The sequence below is a fragment of the Solea solea genome, chromosome 15 (assembly GCF_958295425.1).
Source record: "Solea solea chromosome 15, fSolSol10.1, whole genome shotgun sequence".
Taxonomy (NCBI): domain Eukaryota; kingdom Metazoa; phylum Chordata; class Actinopteri; order Pleuronectiformes; family Soleidae; genus Solea; species Solea solea.
The window spans coordinates 13,194,093-13,212,028 of NC_081148.1; the positions used below are offsets into that span (position 1 = coordinate 13,194,093).

General features: G+C 42.0%; 2 protein-coding genes across 4 annotated transcripts in view; one reads left to right on the top strand and one right to left on the bottom strand.

Moving 5' to 3' along the window:
• cdh23 (cadherin-related 23) overlaps window positions 1–17,936 on the bottom strand; it is a 146,752-nt gene that overhangs the window by 11,534 nt on the left and 117,282 nt on the right. For all 3 annotated transcript variants that reach the window (XM_058651337.1, XM_058651336.1, XM_058651335.1), the window contains 9 exons: window positions 17,587–17,715; window positions 17,198–17,425; window positions 2,890–3,111; window positions 2,685–2,804; window positions 2,213–2,393; window positions 1,993–2,126; window positions 1,397–1,606; window positions 1,077–1,184; window positions 220–322 (listed from right to left, as the gene is read on the bottom strand). In XM_058651337.1, coding sequence (XP_058507320.1) covers window positions 220–322; window positions 1,077–1,184; window positions 1,397–1,606; window positions 1,993–2,126; window positions 2,213–2,393; window positions 2,685–2,804; window positions 2,890–3,111; window positions 17,198–17,425; window positions 17,587–17,715 — 1,435 coding nt within the window. The remainder of the gene's footprint in view (window positions 1–219; window positions 323–1,076; window positions 1,185–1,396; window positions 1,607–1,992; window positions 2,127–2,212; window positions 2,394–2,684; window positions 2,805–2,889; window positions 3,112–17,197; window positions 17,426–17,586; window positions 17,716–17,936) is intronic.
• On the top strand, window positions 5,137–16,320 carry vsir (V-set immunoregulatory receptor). Its single transcript, XM_058651338.1, has 7 exons — window positions 5,137–5,339; window positions 10,927–11,334; window positions 11,538–11,588; window positions 11,680–11,790; window positions 11,989–12,016; window positions 12,358–12,533; window positions 14,897–16,320. The coding sequence occupies exons 1-7, from the start codon at window positions 5,267–5,269 to the stop codon at window positions 14,932–14,934; spliced, it is 885 nt and encodes a 294-aa protein (XP_058507321.1). The 5' UTR covers window positions 5,137–5,266; the 3' UTR covers window positions 14,935–16,320.

The window sequence follows — 17,936 nt, forward strand, 5'->3', positions numbered from 1 at the left end:
CACATGTGTAAAAAATAGTTTCATCGTAACAGAGACTTTAATGTTCTATATTTACAGAAATGTAAAACTACCTCACCTCTCAACACTCAAGAGTGAAAGGAAAAAAGTGTATGTGAACTGTACGTAAACAAATTCAGGAAGTGGTGGAGCAGACTGTAGTGTGTAGACGGTGTTTTGACACAGTGTTCTGTGCAGCAAGGAGAGATCACCACCAGCTACCTGCTGCAGAGTTCTCGCTGATTTCAGCCCTGTAACTGGTCCTGGTGAATACAGGCCTGTTGTCGTTCTCATCCAGTATGCTTATCACCAATAGGTCTGAATCCTGGAGTGGTGGGGGGTGGGAGAGGGTGTATGAACAAACAATTATATTAGTACAACATAAATATGAGAAAGGGACTGGAAAAGAAATAATAATAATAGTAGTAGTACACAAGAGTATACAAAGCCCGGCACTGTTGGAGAGTAAGAATACACAGTTTTTGCATTTGACTTGTGTTAATGACATCCCAGTACACTGCTGTCACTGTGCTGGTACTTGTTTGTTTGCAGCTCTGGACTGAAAAAAAGTGTCTCACCTTTTGCAGAGAGGTATGCTACATAACAGCTTTTAGGAAGAAAAAAAACTTCACAACCACATTGTGGGTTGTGTCAGATTCATATTTTTTTATCAGTTAACACTGAGTCACGAAGGCCTCAATTTTAAAAGGACAGTATAAGGCTGCATCAGTGAAATGGACACGTAAACCGAGGGGTCCTTTAACTCTGATTCATGCATTATATTGTAATTTTGCAGAATGAGCTGGAAGAAAAGAGGTAAGAGGAGAGGCAACAGATGGAAAAGAAGGACGCAGTAAAGCAACATTATAGATGCCACCTGTCATAAAACACTAAGAACAACCACAACATTGAGCTCCCTCTGCAGACAAATCCCTCATTTCCACTTAAAACAATGACATATGGCTTTTGTACAGCTTATCCACATTATAGCAAAAAAAATACATTCTATTGTTTCAGAGGGCTTTTTGTGAAACTGCCTGCGATTGAAACGTATGAACACTTCTTGTAAGTGGGTTTACCCTGCGAGCAATGCGGGGGTTCTCCGGGTTGTCTTTGACAGTGACGGTGAGTCTGTATTCAGCCACTCGCTCCCTGTCAAGCGGCCTGTTCACTTGCACCACACCTGTCTGAGAAACACAGAGACCAGAGATGAAGTCAAGCGTGTGCTTAGAAGTCCTTTCTTTACACGACTATTTGCTGGGACACTCTCCTGAAATAGGTTAAACTGATTGAACTAGGTTGAACTGACCACCCGCTCCCTGGTTATAAGAGTCGCAAGGTTGTAATGGTTCTAATCTTCATGCCTAAATCACACCATCCATCCATCCATTCCTCTCACTGTGTCATTGATGTAAAAGGCCCCATCCTGGTTGCCGGCGGTGATGTTATAAGTGAGCAGTGCATTGCGTCCGCTGTCCGCATCGCGAGCTCGGATTCGGGCCACATACATGTGAATGGAGGCGCCCTCGCTCACGCTGGTGCTGTTAGGCAGGTTCAGGAGGACTGGATCGTTGTCGTTGATGTCTCGAACGTTGACCCCAACCACCACCTAAGGAAAAATAAAGTAAGAGACAAAATTTGAAAATTCATGGATAACATATAATAATAATAATTATATTTTAGCATTACAAATATAATTTCAATTCAGTAAAGAGCTTCTACAAACTGGCTTATTAACCATTACACACACATACAAAATGATTTTGACAACTACCAGTGCTGTTACTTTAGGGCAGCTGTGGCTTTGGGTGGTGGTCTAATAAATTAAGCACTGTGTATATACACAGTATATATAAACTATGACATGCCCCACTTTCTAAGAGAGACAAACTCATACACAGGCTAACGATGTAGCACAGAAGTGACGCTTGTTATGGGTAATAGTGATCAGCGAGTGTGCATACGTTTGTCTGTATGAATGTTTAGAAAACCCACCGAGCTGTTGCGAGACGGGGTACCCAGATCTCGGGCTGTGACAGTGATGTTGTAGAAGGCTGTTGTCTCTCGGTCCAGCTCTATGTCTTTCCTCACACGCAGCTCGCCCTCCACGGGAGAGACCATGAACTCATCTGAGAGAGGAAGCGAAAAAGAGGCTCAGAGCTGCAGGGTTTAATTATTTATCACTATAGCCACAGAAATCCAGTCCAGCACTGACTCTGATAGTCTCCACCAGTGATGCTGTACTCCACTTTGCCATTGAGCCCAGAGTCTTCATCACTGGCTCTGAGTGTCCAGACTCGAGGACCTGGCTGGCCCTCAGTAACATTGAAGGGCCCCTCGTAGGGTCTGGGGAAAGTTGGTGTCACATCATTCACATCTAGGACATTTATGAGGACCTAAAAGGAGAAGAGGAGAGGAGGAAACAGGACAAGTACAATTAGTGAGGAAAACATAATCAGAACAGTTTCAGTGGTGCAAACTGAACTGTTATGCCCAGCTCTACCAACAGGGTTTCCACTCTCACACCCTCGACACATACGTACATACATATCCATCATTAGGATTTATTGATCCACATCTAAAAATGAATTGAGGATTGTTTTTTTTTTTTATAACATATTTTTTTGTTCTGAAATCCAAAACATTCACTAAACTTCATGTACAGGAAATATTAGTTGCATCTTTACTGTTGTGCTAGATGTCAAGCGAAGAGCAGGGTTTGGGCACTGGTCCGTTGCTGTGACAACCAGAGCGTAGTGTCCACTGCTGATCTCGAAGTCCAGCTCCTTCACAGCAGTGATTCTCCCCTAATTACACAGATCACACACAAATGATTAACCCTGTTTCTGATGTCGTTTGTACCGCGAGTGTATACTGCTCTCCATATCTCACCGAGATGCTGTTGATGTGAAAGGTCTGGATGAGGTTGCCCTGAGCGATAGCGTATCGCAAAGTGCCGTTCAAACCCTCGTCTGGGTCGATGGCTGTTACCGTGGCGATGGTGGCACCCACTGTGTCTGGTCCCTCGCTCAGCACTGTGACATACTCCTCCTCAGGAAACTCTGGGGCATTGTCGTTCTCGTCCACAATGAGCACATAGATGGTGGTTGAGGTCTGCGACAGAAACAAAGCGACTCAGTAAAACTTTTGCAGCTCTACCTACAATTTATGGCTTATTGTATCAAACCTTACAGACAAATTTGTAATTCACTTCCACCGTACGGTGACTGCTGGACCTGCATGCGAGACTAGATGCGATACTGTAGTCAATTCATCATTATAATGGTGAACTAATCTGGTGATTTATCATCGTATAAGAGAGCAAAATATCAAACACTTCAGTAATGTACATGATAGACAACCCTACAAAAAACACATGAGCATGACAGTCAGGTAATCACCATTTGTCACTTAACATTAAAGACTTAATGATATCTTTGCAGTCAAATTCAGATATTTTTTTACACTTTGTGCTCCATCCACCACACACACACAGACACACACACACCGTTACACATTATTCATCTCTACAGTGATTACAGCATTTTGCTAGAGATTAAACATATTGCTTCATCTTCGTCCATGAAGTGAATAGTGGATGTAATATTCAGGATTCATTTAACGTGGGAAGAAAGGGTTGATTTCGTTTCAGGCTGATTGAAATACAATATCTTAAGCGAACTAAAAGTAAATCGTAAAAGTCAGTGAGGTGGAGAGGAGATTCTGCACGTTGGCTGAAAGCTCTTGTTTCTTCTCCTGTCATCATCCCCCCTCTGAAGGGCAAAAGCAAAAGTGGATGCTGAAGGAAACCAGTTAATCATCACCACTAACAGGTTCGCATATGAAAGCACAAGTAAAACTATCATATTGAATTAAAGTCTGGGTGCTGGGTCAGTTGCTGCTCCACCAGTTTAACAAAAGGGTCTTTTCTCGGTTTAAAGAGACTGATGACATTTCACAATTCAACAAATAAAGACCACAACACACAGAAATACTGTTTATCTATAAAAACAAAAAAACAAGCTGCTTTTCATTACATGTTTATAGGCAACATATACTAGTAAGAGTTAGCTGTAAGCAACTGGACTTGCTTAAATGAAGTTATAGACATTTCACCTCTCATCTATAAGAGGCTTTTTCAGCCTCTGAAGGCTGCGCATCCATCTGCAGAGTCGTTCTGTGAAACAATGCAGACCATTCACCCCTTGAGTCAGTTTCAGGTTATTAGTTTCACCTGAGTCAAAGTGTTTCTTCAACTTAACTCAAGCAACTCCAGTTGCCCTCAACACCTGAAGATGACTCTGACCTGGATGACTGGAAGTAAAGCTAAATAGTGAAGTGTAGTGACTTTGCTCATTTAGATCATGTGGTTTTCATGTGGTCATGTCATTGAAATTACGCCTGTAAATCACTTTTAGATCTGCAGCCCTGGGGGAGTTTCCTTAAAGGTCCAGTGTGTAACATGAGGGTAACATGAGAGGGTATATTTGCATAACTTGAATATACTTCCTGTAAGTAAGTTTGTATAGTGTGTAATTGCTGTAAAATAAAATAAGTAAGCCTTTTATGTGTACTTTAGGCAAGGTCTTTGCTGCACGGAGACTTCTTGTGGAGCAGCTCGAATGTACAAACTAGCCAGAGTGTGTGTTTTGGTTTTTTTCCTAGATCTGGACAGACATTATCTTTAATGAAAGCTTCACGAGAAAAAAAGTGACAAATGAGTGTCATCTTTTATGAATATTAGTATGTGGTCTTAATGAAAGCTTGAATTCATTGTTTTTATTATATCATTACTTTTGTAAAACATTGTAAAGCATACTTTAACTTTGTATAATAACAATAGGTATTATTATTATAATACCTTATGGGAATTGTAGGTGGTCTTTGAAGTACTTCATACTGGGATAGAATATATCTTTGCCATGGACGGTATACATAGCATTATAATGTTTTTCCCCAGACAGAATAAAAGGTACGAAGGCTGATGATCTTTGGTGTCAGATACTGCAAACACAAGTTCTGCTACTCAAAGGGGTGGAGGCAGAGACAGAGAGGGAGGGAGAGGGGGGAGCGACAGGAGGAACAGGGGGAGGAGCATTGTGACTTCATGTTGCATCTATGCTGCAAAGTTCAGGAGGACCAAGTCAAGTGAGAGACACAGTGACAAAGGAGTACCACACAGCTCGGTGCTGGAACAGAGTTGATGGTATTTTAAAGAGTTTAAATAGACAAAGTGTTTTCTTTTTAAACACATCATCAGGAGCCAACTATGGAAGAGGGATTACACTGTCGCTCAGTAGAGATATTTTGGCTGTACTGCATCCTGTTCACCGTGGCTGCAGGTAAGACCTCCGACATCCATCCATACACCTAAACTCCTCCTCACACCTGTGGTCATACTGTCCCAGGTCTGTGCCAACGTATTACACCACAAAAGATAAAGTTTTAGTTTAACTTTTTAACTTTTGGAAGTAACATTTTGTATCATAGTGGGTTTAAGAGGTGTGAATGTGCCCAATATACCTGCCCTTTCAGGTGGGGTGATATGAACATTTCCGATATTTAAATGAAGACACGTGTATGTTGTCTCAGACACACACACACACGCACGCACGCACGCACAAAAACCCAGAGTCTAAACTATTTCAGTGTTTTCAGACTTCCCTTTTTGCTGTTGTTGTTTTGAGGCAGAACATCTGGTGTGAAGCTGTGTTAAAGCTCCTCCCTGGGGGGAATGAAGTGATCTGTAAATCCACCCTAAACCCACACTGTAGTATAATATAGCCACAAACAGAAGAGTGGTCCCTCTTAGCTTTTATGGTTGCAAATGTCTGAAAATGGCCACAAATGTATTCTGAAAAACTCATGATCAGATTCAGAAATGAAAAAAAAAAAGCCAGCAGGAAAAGTTTTGATGAGCTCAAGTAACTTGTCGACTCAGTTATTGCTTAGTATTCACTCACATTTACTTTAGTGGGAGCTTTGATGAAATGCTGGTATTTTTTTAAGTGATTTTAAAGTACATGGCTGTGAGAGCTTAGGCATCTGGGGCTGGAGGAGTGAGGAGAAGCAGCTGTTGCCTTCAGGCCACACTGATCCTCACTTACTTCAAACAGGACTGAAACCTTGCAGAGGTTATCAGCTTTCGACTTCAGGATTTAGTCTGTTTAGATAAGCTCACATGATAACTCTGTCGAAGGCAACATGTAATGTTTACCCAACATTTAGGCTAAATAATCCACAGCAAAATGCTTAATACAGTGTTCAAAACTAGTTTATAATCCAAATAGACAAGAGCTTTATTGAAATCAAATCTAATGAAGTACAGTTCAGTGCAGTTTTAAAGCCTTTGATTTAGTTACTGCAGGCTCATAAAATCCCACTGCTCCAATAAAAAGCTTAAAACTTAATAACTCCACTGCAGTGCCCTCCTCTGTAGCCGAGTTAACTCGCCTTTTGTTTCCTTCCTTTCAGACTATGATGAAAACAGCTGTTTGTGCCTCTATCATTCATATGTTGCTCCTCCCAAAATATGACTTGAGAAAAACAGAGCAATAATCACGGCTCCCTCTCTGTTCAGTCCAGATAAGCACGTAGCTCACAATGAAGGACAATGCCAGAGTCAGAAATGGTCAATGAACACCACAGGATGTGAAGTCTCTTTTCTTCCGTCCTGACTCCCCCTGTGTGACAGGGCTGGTTTCATTGATCCCACATGAGAAATAAATAAGTCATTTATAGAATACAGCAGTAAATAATGTCTCCCTGGGTCAGTTTCATGTGTTGACGTGCATCATGCATGTTCACGATAAGGAGAAACTGGAGAGGTCTCCACTTCTTCTCTCAGATTTCCTGGGGCATAACCTTTTTAAAGGTCTGACAAGCTGAACTTTTCATGTCTGGTGTTAAGTATGCAGCAAGAATGATGAGTTTAAAAAGTCCCCTAACACCAATGGCCTTTTAGTGATTCACTGAAAAGCACAAGGAGACCACATTGACCACCGTGGATCGAGAAGAAGCTCTTAAGACATAGAGTTCTCATATTAACAACTGCAGCATTAAAGCAGGAAGACTCGTTAAGAGAGAGGAAACAAGTGATGATTACATCAGTTTCTTCCAACTGTTATTCGAAGTTTTCAAAAACAAAACATTTACACTTTCAAAATGACAGCTGAGTGAAGAAACCTGCAGTATGTTGCAAATATTGTTACGAGGCTGTGGTTACACAAGTTCGTTGTTACATACATTTAAAAAAAAAAAAAAAAATTATATTTTCTTTTGTGTACAACCCCCCCCCCCCCCAACAATTTGTAAAAAAACCAATTTGAACAAGTCTCTTGATCTGAAACTGCCTCACAAAACATTAATATACACCTTAAGATATCAAATTCAGTTGCCATGTATCTGTAGTCATGATTACTAACATCACTGACTCCAAAACACTTCCTCTCACAATGAGGAAGTGTCAGAAATTACACATTTGAACACTTCCTACTGATGAAAACTCACCTGAAACTCACAGTGTTTGCATTTGGGGTAATCTAGGATGCCCCTGCTGGTTTCATTAACACCCTGTAATGGGTTGGTTATAATTACCATTAGACTAGGTGTGAAAAAGGGCCTATGATGTGTTTGTGGGGTGAAGCAGCTTTAACAACACTCGATCAATACAGAATAATAATAAATACATTGTCTAATCTGCAGAAGTATAGTCTTACTAATTTGGGGGGAAAAAGACACGTTTAATTAACACACAACAACTGCATGACTGAATGTAAAAAGAAATGTCCCAAACAGGTGGCATCCAGGCTTAAAACAAAGGAGTGCCTGTTTCAGGGCCCCCAGGGGGCTTCCAGGAGCCTGAGAACAGAAATCAGAGGAGAAAACTTAAATCTATAATAGGGCCAAAACACAGATGTCTATAGTGCATACAAGTGAAAGAAAGCCTGTCTGTGCCAGACATGAAGCAAACCAACCTTGTGCTCTGTTTTTACATGGTTGCAACCACATCTGAAACGCAGCTGAAATACTGACACGATAGTAACACCACCCACTTGGCACCCTAAAAGACTAATGCTAAAAATAAAAAGGTACCCATTGTCTTCATGCTCCTTCAGCAAGGTCTGGTCATGTCAGCCATGTATCATTTAAGGTGTAGATTACAGTTTCCCAGCAGTTAATTAATCCTTGGCTCCTTAATATCAACACTGAGGGAAAAGTCAGGCTTAAATGTGAAAACATATCGTACAATACTTTTTTTTTTGGCAGGAGAAGCCAAAGCTAGGGAGGACTTGTCAAAAAGAAGGACAGGGAGGAAGACAGGGTGGGTGTGAAACAGGAGAGGAGAAGGAGTTCCCCAGCTATTGTCCCACCGCACAGGCAGGAACAGCCCGGGGGCAGAAGTTTCACTTTAATCACCCTCCCTGGTTTTCCTATTGCTTTTCCTAACACAATGACCAGTGCAGAGTTCAGCTGCAAACATAGGAACATGGCACATACGCTGCATGGACTTATACTGTATATGCACAGCTAATGAGAAAAGTAAAGGTCATTGGCTGGGCATCTGCTGTATTTCCTGCACTGTGTGGAAATACAGTGTAAATGCAAAGATGGTATTGACATTATTACTAAGAAAATAATGCATTTCCTCACTTATAAAGTCAATGAACCAAAATGTTTGTACTTGGCGGTTAATAGTGAACTCCTTTTAACCTTTCCGCTGTTTTCTGACTTGATACTACTAAACATGTTGCTACCCTTACTGTGGAAAGTGTGTGTGTGTGTGTGTGTGCACCTTTTGACAACAGATGGAAAATACATCCACGCGCATGTAACTGATTGGGAAATATGATGACATTTTCATAATTGTGCAACAGCAGCAGCTGGGGAGATTCAGTGATTGTGAATAGTAAGGAGGCAGATGAGAGGGCCAAGAGGAGCTGGGTCCTCGTGCTAGGGCCAAGACAGGAAGGAAGTCCACTCCTTAAATCCTGGCACTGACCAGTTAACCTCCACACGCACACACACACACACACAGTCAAATCTGTGATGAAAATCTCTGACTGCATCAATACTCTGTTGCATGCATATTTCTCTTTTCGTGAAGTTCACCCCCACACATCCACATGCACATGCACAGCCGAGTTCGTTGCTTTTGCATCAAGCGTTCATGAATCCAAACACCTGATGCAAAGCAAACAGCAAACAGATTGTTATGATGTATTTAAGTGAGGAAAACCAGGGTACATACTGTATTATTCTGTTGATTTAAATGCTGGCTGGTGATACTGAAATGGGCACTTCTCTATGATAGTTAGTAAGCGGTACTGCAATTAAATAATAATTCAGTGTACACATGAAAGAGTTTAGTTGTTCATGCATTCCACTGTTGCACCAAAGTGAGAACAGGATGTGGTTGAAGGTGGCAACGTGAGCGTGAGTGGAAAATGGTTTGTGCAACATTTTACAGCTCTCTCTCTTTGGTTTCCAGAATGTACATTTAAGTTATGTGGAGCAATGATTGTGGGAAATGATGTAACACGAATTCTACACACATCCTTAAAGAAATGCTTTACCGTAGGTGTCTGAAAGGACCATTTCACTCCCAGGAGATTAGTATGTAACCTAGAGTGGTAAAAACACATGGAAGTGCTCTTACTGGCTGCCATTCATTTGATGCCTCTAAAGCAAAATCTAAAAAAAAAGGGATTGTTTCTGTTGAACTGTCCAGGGTGTCCCCCGCCTGTCGCCCGATGTCAGCCGTGATTGGCACAGCACCCCCCAGCGACCCTCAAGTGCAGGATAAAGTGGTAGAAGATGGATGGATGGATTGTTTTTTAAAGAAGTGCCTTTCTAGTGGAGAAAAGTGATGCAGTGCCCTTCCAATCAAAAAGGGTGTTGTTATGAATTTCCCTAGCGTCCCAAAGGATGTCCACAGAGAAAATGATATTCAGTGCTGTATAGAAAACGCCCATCTCTGTGATAGAAAGTGATGCTGTGTTGTAAAGGACGTCCCCTGCATATGTATATCCTCGTGGTGCCTGCCCCATTGGTGCATTTTCTCCCCTGCTCTTCCAAATGTCTGTGCATGCCACTGTATACAAACAAAGAAACTGCGCTGACTCAAAAGCTGAAACCACGTAGTGTGCAGAAAATAGGACATGGAAAATTGTTGGACTGTGGCTTTAAATTCATGTTTTTCTGGGCGTGGCTTTAATTTGCATTTGCACTGTGGTTATTTGTGTCGTGACTGGCTGCACCAGACAGGAAATTCATCCCACTCAATTTTAGTTGACAATTAATTTGAATGGAACAGTGATTTCCCATGCAATTTCATGATGGACCATATTACTATCATTATGACTGATCAGGGCTATATCTTGCAGCAACTGTAGTCTCTGAAAGACAGCTGGATGTTTGGCACATTGCTCATAAAACATTGATTTCAGCACTTTGTTCGAATTGAATCTTCTGCCCTTTAAGTATAATTATCAAACATACCCTAGACTTCCTTTCATTTTGAAGGTTCTCAGTATTCGGGGATAATAGGGAACTGGATTTGCTTGACTTTTCTTGAAGATGTTTCACCTGTCTTCCAAAAGGCTTCATCACTTCCAAGTTTTACATTTCTTCAATTGAAAACTGAGAAAACTTGGATGAGAGGTGAAAACACAAGCAAAACCAGTTGCAGTTTACACATCTACACTCCTGGGGACAAAAAATTACTTCTTAAGGATCGGTAGACTTTAACCCAACAACATCAATGTACACAAATAGAATTTGTTGCCTAAATCCTGTAGATTAGCACATGGTAGAGGTTGTTTAAGGTGCTTCAAAGAAAGACTGATTAAATTATCTAATAGGAGTTAAAGTGTGTTGTAATGAACTATGTGCTGACTACATTCTTCCATATTTTCTTCCTCTCTCTAGCCAAAGGGGTGATGTCTGACGCCACAATTACTGTTTCTGCCCCCCATCTGTACTACACCTGTCCTGAAGGTGCAACTGTCAAACTGGTGTGTACCCAAAGAGGCACTGCCATGCACCCCACTGATGTCTTGAAGCACGGCTGGTTTTTCACACCCCATAGCGATCAGCAGTGTTCAAAAAAAATGGGCCCACACCACACAACCTCAGGTGGTCATTCCCATGGCAACCACAGTGCGACACAAGTGCAATTTGGATATTCAGAGCATAATTTCTGGGTGGCTCTGCAGAACGTGACCCGCGCTGACCAAGGCCGCTACTGCTGTATGTTACTGGACTACCAGGTGGCTCATAAACATGGCACCGTGATACAGAGACAGCACAGCCACATTGTTCTCCATGTTACACCACGTAAGGACAAATGTATTGATGTAACATTAATAAATCATGCCTCTGTCAAGTAGGACAAGATTATGGTAGTACCTTTAATCTATCTGTGGTCTATGAGCACTCATTGTGGTCTACAAGTGCCTAGATATTATTTTTATTGTATTCAATTAACAATATTAAGCATTTACTCACTGAGCAACAATGTATTTCTTCTCTCTTCCCAGGGAGAGAGGGATCTCAAGATTGCACTGTCTGGGATCCCGTACCATCTGGAGGTAAATCACCATATTCAAGGCTTCATAGCCAATTGATGGAAGGCCACTGATGCCATTTATCTAACTCTCAGTCTCTCTGTTGCTCCCTCAGGCTCTGTTCCAATGGCCTTGGCCATAGCAGCGTGCATCTTGGCTCTGCTCTTTCTGCCACTTATTTTGGTGCTTGTGTACAAACAAAGGGAAAAAGCCCAGTCGAGCAGACGTACGTCTTCCACACACTCACACAAAACACACGTTAACACTTGGCTCCCCATAGTGTTGGGTCTGACTCATATTTCCTGTCACTGAGGCAGATTAACTGCATTTCACGCAGTGAGAATCACATTCACACCGTATCTGTATTGTTCCGCTCTTTTTCAATCCGTTCACAATAGCCCATTTCCTGTTTCCTCTCTCCCAGGTGCACAAGAGCTGGTGAGGATGGACAGGTATGTTTTCCCACAGTCTGTCAGCCACCTCATGTCATAGGCCAGTTTCACAGCTGCTTTTTATATTGACTTTTTTTTTAACAAATGTAGTGGCCACAACATTTCTTACACACTCAGTAGTTTCTGCAAACCATGTTGATTCCACTTAATATAAATACTCTTGTTTCTATTGACATTTGTTAGTAGAAAACAGACACATTAGTAGCATTAAGACTAGTATCTTCTATCTCTTGAGCAACAAACAGTTGCTCAAGAGATAGAAGATACACAGCACGTGTGTGATTTTCTTGCTCATCGGTATGCTTCCCCATCCTTGTTTGTGTCCGTTTGTGCATGTTCAGTGAGGCCCATGGTCATGAAAACCCAGTGTTCCTTGGGGGGTCACCACAGATCCACACCCGCACCGTCTCTCAGATCATGACCAGACAGTCCTCAGATACAGGACGCCACCTGTTGTCTGAGCCCGGAACCCCTCTGTCTCCCCCTGCACACGGGGACGTGTTCTTCCCAATAGAGGGTAAGACACACACACACACACACACAAAACTATACAGTACATCATGACAACACAACCCGCAGGTTATACTAAAGGAAATGCTAGTATCTTAATCATTTACTACTCGCTCCTTGTATCATAAGGGTAATATTCGAGCTGACAATATGGGTCCCAAGAAGGTAGGCCTGTGGTTTCCATGGTGGCCCCACCCCGGGTTTGCCCACACATGGGCTTCATGTGGGGCCCATGTTAATGAAACCATATGTGCTCAATTCGCCCACTTCCTTCCCACTTAATACCCACACAGCCTGGAATGGTTCTAAGTGAGCAGAGGTTTGAAGTGGGCAAACATGCATTGATGCACTGAGCATGATTTTCCTCCTGTGACCTGTCAAAATGGCTGTTTAGTATCGGGTGATATCTTCCTCACTAAGTTTGAAGGGGGCGTTCTGTGTTGAGTGGATGATAACATGCAAAGAAAGCAGGTAGATCAATGGAAGGTATTTAATACAAATAACCAGGCCCACAATTACTCTGGGCAGCAGACTGATGTAAATGGAAAAGCACAAAGGAACAGAACACAAATGCAAGGAAGCTGAACAGACAAACTGTGGACGGGGGCGCGGAGCCTAAATACACAAAGGAGTCACGGATAATATTGAACAGATGAAACAACAACATACCAATATATAAGCAACATCCTGGACCCAAAAGTGTGCCGTGGACATGGGCCAGGGCAAAGTTTAAAAGCCAGCAACTGTGAGGGTGTGGGGGTGAGTGTTCCATATTCATAAAGGCACCATTAATTCTAAAAGGTTTTGAGGCACCGCACAATGCAATTTAGATGACAACATTTTCAAGCACGCCACTGACTCACAACTCATTCCAGGAAGACCACAATGTGCAAATCTTAAACCATTGCACCATTTGTGGCTTCAGAGCAGAAGAGTAGACACACCTGCCTGAAGAGCAGAATCAGACCTCAAAATGTGTGTGAATACATAATGATGCACAAAATGTGAAGATACAGCCCAGGCAGTACCCCCCTTTCTGTGCTAATGTATATCTTACCTGAATTTAACAGAATATGGGACTTCTAACCATATTACCTGCATTCTAACTCTTTTATATAAACATTTGATACAACGCACTGGGTTAGGGTTACATCTGTCACATCTCTGGAAATCCATAAAATGTACAGATTGACGCAATCAAAGAACACCGCTCGTCCTCTGTGCTGCAGCTGAAACATCTTGCGATGGTGGTTGATGTTCAAGTAGACGTTGGTGGAAAAATACTCACATTTTCATTGCCCACTCTAAGTCAAAACAGCTGGGCTGAGTTGCTGTGACTAAGACAAACTATGTCCTACGTAGGGAGTTTTAAATTTTTTTTCTCTCCCACGCAAATGAAACCACCTCCTCCTCGCAAGTCATTCTCCACTCATCAGCACTTTCATTTAATACTAATGGCCCCTTCCACAATTCTTCTCAGACTCGACTTGAAATAATATTGAAACATTAGTTACGGTGAAGGGATTCAATCCAGACTGTTTTTCTCCTGATCCCCAAGGCACCTGCAGACATTCCAGGCATACTGAAATGGATTGCCCTGTTTTCTGGAAGCACACGACTTAAAAAGGGCAGAATCTGACAGACTGGCTGAAAATCCACCCTTAAACCATCTCAAATGTCTTTTTTCTGACATGACCTTGAACTGTTCACACACACACACAGACTCAGAGATTCTTACCGAAGCCTTTCCATAAACAACACACTAAATGCGAGAGCTAACAAACATGAAGTGGGTCACGCCCAGTAACTGAGTCGTGACTTCTTTATATATTTTTTTGCACTTTGGAAAATCCAACAAAGGAGGTGTCAAAGAGGATATTTCCTGCCAAAAGGCAAGTCAACAAATGTTACGCAGAACACGCAGCTGGTTTCTCAACTATGGTTTCATGTTACGTGAATAAAAAAACATACTTCAGCTTTTTTTGTCAACTGACCTTAAAGTGAGTGGAATCTAACCGGCAGCAGTTCCCTCTTATCTTCAACATGTTGAGACACTGTTCTGCTTTTAAAGGGTTTCCAAACTAATACAATTCATTCCAGGAAATCTATCAGAATACATTTGTGCTATTCTCTGTGGAGGAAGGTTTGGAAAAAAAACTAAATGTTATTGAGTCTCTTTCGCAAACACCTCTCTGCATTTGGGGCAGGAGGTGCAATTTTGTGACACACTATGTCTGACACATCAGTGTCACATCAGTGACAGACATCAGTGTCAGACATAGTGCGTCTGTGCAGGCTGATACTGTATGTGTAAATGATCTGTTATCAATTCTTTGCTCTTACTGACCTGCGTGTGTTTCTCTGTTTCAGACACCATCCCAGAGTCTCCAGACTTAAACTGGGAGTAAACCTCATTCATTGCTGTAACTGCTGATCTGGACATAGTCCCGCAACTCTCTTCCTCTTCCCTGCCTTCAGAGAAATGTTGCCCTTTCAAGCTGCCTCACAATAACCTCTGCTGGGATTGTCATCTGTACATTGTCTGGACCACAGGATTATTTCCACCTGCAACAACAGCTGGAGGCGAAAAGCGAACTTTTCCTTCAGAGCACTTGTGTTGCGGTGGGGGCTGGGTTTGTGTGTGTGTGTGTGTGATGCGCCATCTAAACGCCGACAATAGCTTGTGGCTTGTTGTTTGGCTGGGCCTACTGCTTGAAATGAACAGAGTGCTGAGGACGGGGCTCCTGCCATGTGTGTGTGAGTGAAGCTGTGGACTCCAAATCTTCCTCCACATACGAGTTGTTTGCTGCAATTCAAACTTATGACCAACTCAGTGTAATCATTATCCGGCAGACCTTTATATTTTCTCTCCCCCCCCCCCCCTCTTCGCTACCTCAGTTACTGTTAGCTATGATGCTCTAAGTACTCTCCTTCCTTCCTGTACTCTAGATACACAGCACTTCACAGTGGCCTTAAACATAATTATATGGTGCTGAAAATTTTCCGCCAGAACAGTATTTTCAGAAAACAAAAAATACTGTTTACAATGCTGTTCCTGTTGACAATGGTTTATTGTCACCCATGCTCGTGTACAGTTTCATTATGAGGACCAAAATGTTCACTGATTTTGAGTTTTATGTTTAAACATAGTTTTATCACTGCCACCACAATGCTGTTTTGTGGGAAAACTGTAATTTCCTTTGATTTTCTGTATTTTGTGTGTGTTGTGTGCAATGGGACTAAAATGCTGTTGTAGCAGATGTGAGGAGAGAAGTTTATGGTTGTAAAATGAAAACCAGTGCAGGAGAAGTGTTTGCTATTGACTGCAGCGTTGTCTGTGAGTGGCTGTGTGAAACCACTGGTGTGTTGTTTTTTTTTTTTTACATCGAGGTAAAATATGTACGGCAGGTGTCTAAACGGAAATCATCTCCTTTTGATGTGTAGCATTGTGTAGGACAGGGTATTGTGCATGTATGATTGTGTTCTACTGTTTTCCCTCTGACAAGTTTCATACTTTGAAGAACATTCAGTGTTTCAGTGTCTGTTGTGACAAATATGTCAGTGTTCCTGATTAAGTGTGTATGAGTCTGTGTGTGTGTGTGTGTGTGTGTGCAGATGTGCATATTTGCATATTTGCAGACAATTTTGCAATTTCTGTTTGCGTTTCATACGCTAAAATGCTCACTTTAGACAGAGACCGAGCAATGCATTTAAAGCACATTTGCTCTGTATATTGCATTTAAATTGTCCCGGTTGTAGCTTGTACATTAAAGTGGAGCTCTTAAACCTTAGAACCTTGTGTCGAGTCAATGAAATCACTGTTCATTTCAACTGGCAGGTCTCCAAAACTATCACCACACAAGGACGTGCTGCACTTGCTGCCTTGGGAACAATTACAGATGAAACAAGGCTGTTCCACTTGTGTGCCTCCAAGATGGTGCACACCGGAGGGAGACTGGCATTGAGCAGAGAAAATTATAAACCAATCTTAGCATCACATTTTATGAGAGGAGACAGAGGGCTCGATAGGTGGAGGAGATGTCTGGCTTTGGCCATGTACTCTCTTTGGTGCATTTTTTGCAGTCTTACATTAAAAATGTCTATCTTGTATTCGGAGCAGCTCCATTATTATTATATATGTTTGTAGCCTAGACAGCACAACAACAGGTCATTTATATAGATGTGTTGAGCACTTGATCTCTGTCAGTTCAAACTAAATATTGCAGCTGTTTCTAAACAAAAAAAAAAAAAAACAACATACATACATCATTTTAGAAATGTTGTTGGACTCTTGGCTGACCCGTTTACAAACAAAAAGTGCTCCCTGTGCATTCACAGCTGACACAGAGGATCAGCTTTTGCATAACTGATTAATATTGCACCTTCAGTGTGTGGATAAAGAATCCTGCGAATGATATGGCTGTTTGTAGCGCAGTGACTGACCAGAAGACGGCTCTTTGGAAGATATAATGCCAAGTTCCAGTCATAACGACTGACTCTTTTATTTATACTTATGCATTATGCTGCAGGAAGACGGACTTTTAAAGATAAATAGCTTTTTTATTATAATTATGACAGAGCCAGAAAAACACATGCTGGAATGGATATGCATTACAACACACCAGAGGTTTATCTGCTATGTAGAGACAGATGCCGTGTATCGCATCTTACCGACAGAGGCGGCGTCCCGTCATCTTCCACAGTGACAGTGAGTCGGTACTCTTGCTGGCGCTCTCGATCTGGAGGAGCCGGACGTGTCACCATCTCTCCTGTCACACGATCCATGCGAAAGGTCAGGTCCTGATTTCCTGCCGTTATGTAGTAAAACAGCATGGCGTTGGGACCGATGTCCCGGTCAGTCGCTATCACACGGAGGACAGATGTGCCTCCTCCAACGTTCTACAAGTCAAACGATAAAAGATCCATGAATTAGCGCCAGCAAGAGAACAGAGACAAACAAAATCAAATGTTATTGTGCAAACTGAAATGTATTTGTCACCCATGCCCGTTGAAAAATTCAAAATCGATTACACAAAGTTGAACTGTGAGTGCGTCCTCACCTCACTTATGCTGACATTGTAGCCCCTCAGGCTTTCAATAACAGGTGCGTTGTCATTGACATCCAGGATGTTGATAGTGAGGGAATGGTCTGTGTGTCTTGGAGGTGAGCCATTGTCACTGGCACGCACCTGTAACACCATAAAAATGCATTAGTGTGTAGGCCTGGCCATGTGTGAGGACCAATACATACAACCATAAAGGGAAAAATAGAGTGTTTGCCTGTCTTTTTTGTGTCTATATAAAAAAGGTAAATCCAACAACAGTCTTATGTAGAAGATGCAGTATGGTCAGACTTATGCGGGACACCAGAACTTGAAACAATAAAGGTTTATTAGCATTTCATTAATTT

Coding starts and splice junctions, on each gene's coding strand:
- vsir (XM_058651338.1), top strand. CDS start 5,267: ATGGAAGAGGGATTACACTGTCGCTCAGTAGAGATATTTTGGCTGTAC. Junction 11,335..11,537: donor TGTTCTCCATGTTACACCAC/GTAAGGACAAAT, acceptor CTCTCTTCCCAG/GGAGAGAGGGATCTCAAGAT. Junction 11,791..11,988: donor AAAAGCCCAGTCGAGCAGAC/GTACGTCTTCCA, acceptor CCTCTCTCCCAG/GTGCACAAGAGCTGGTGAGG.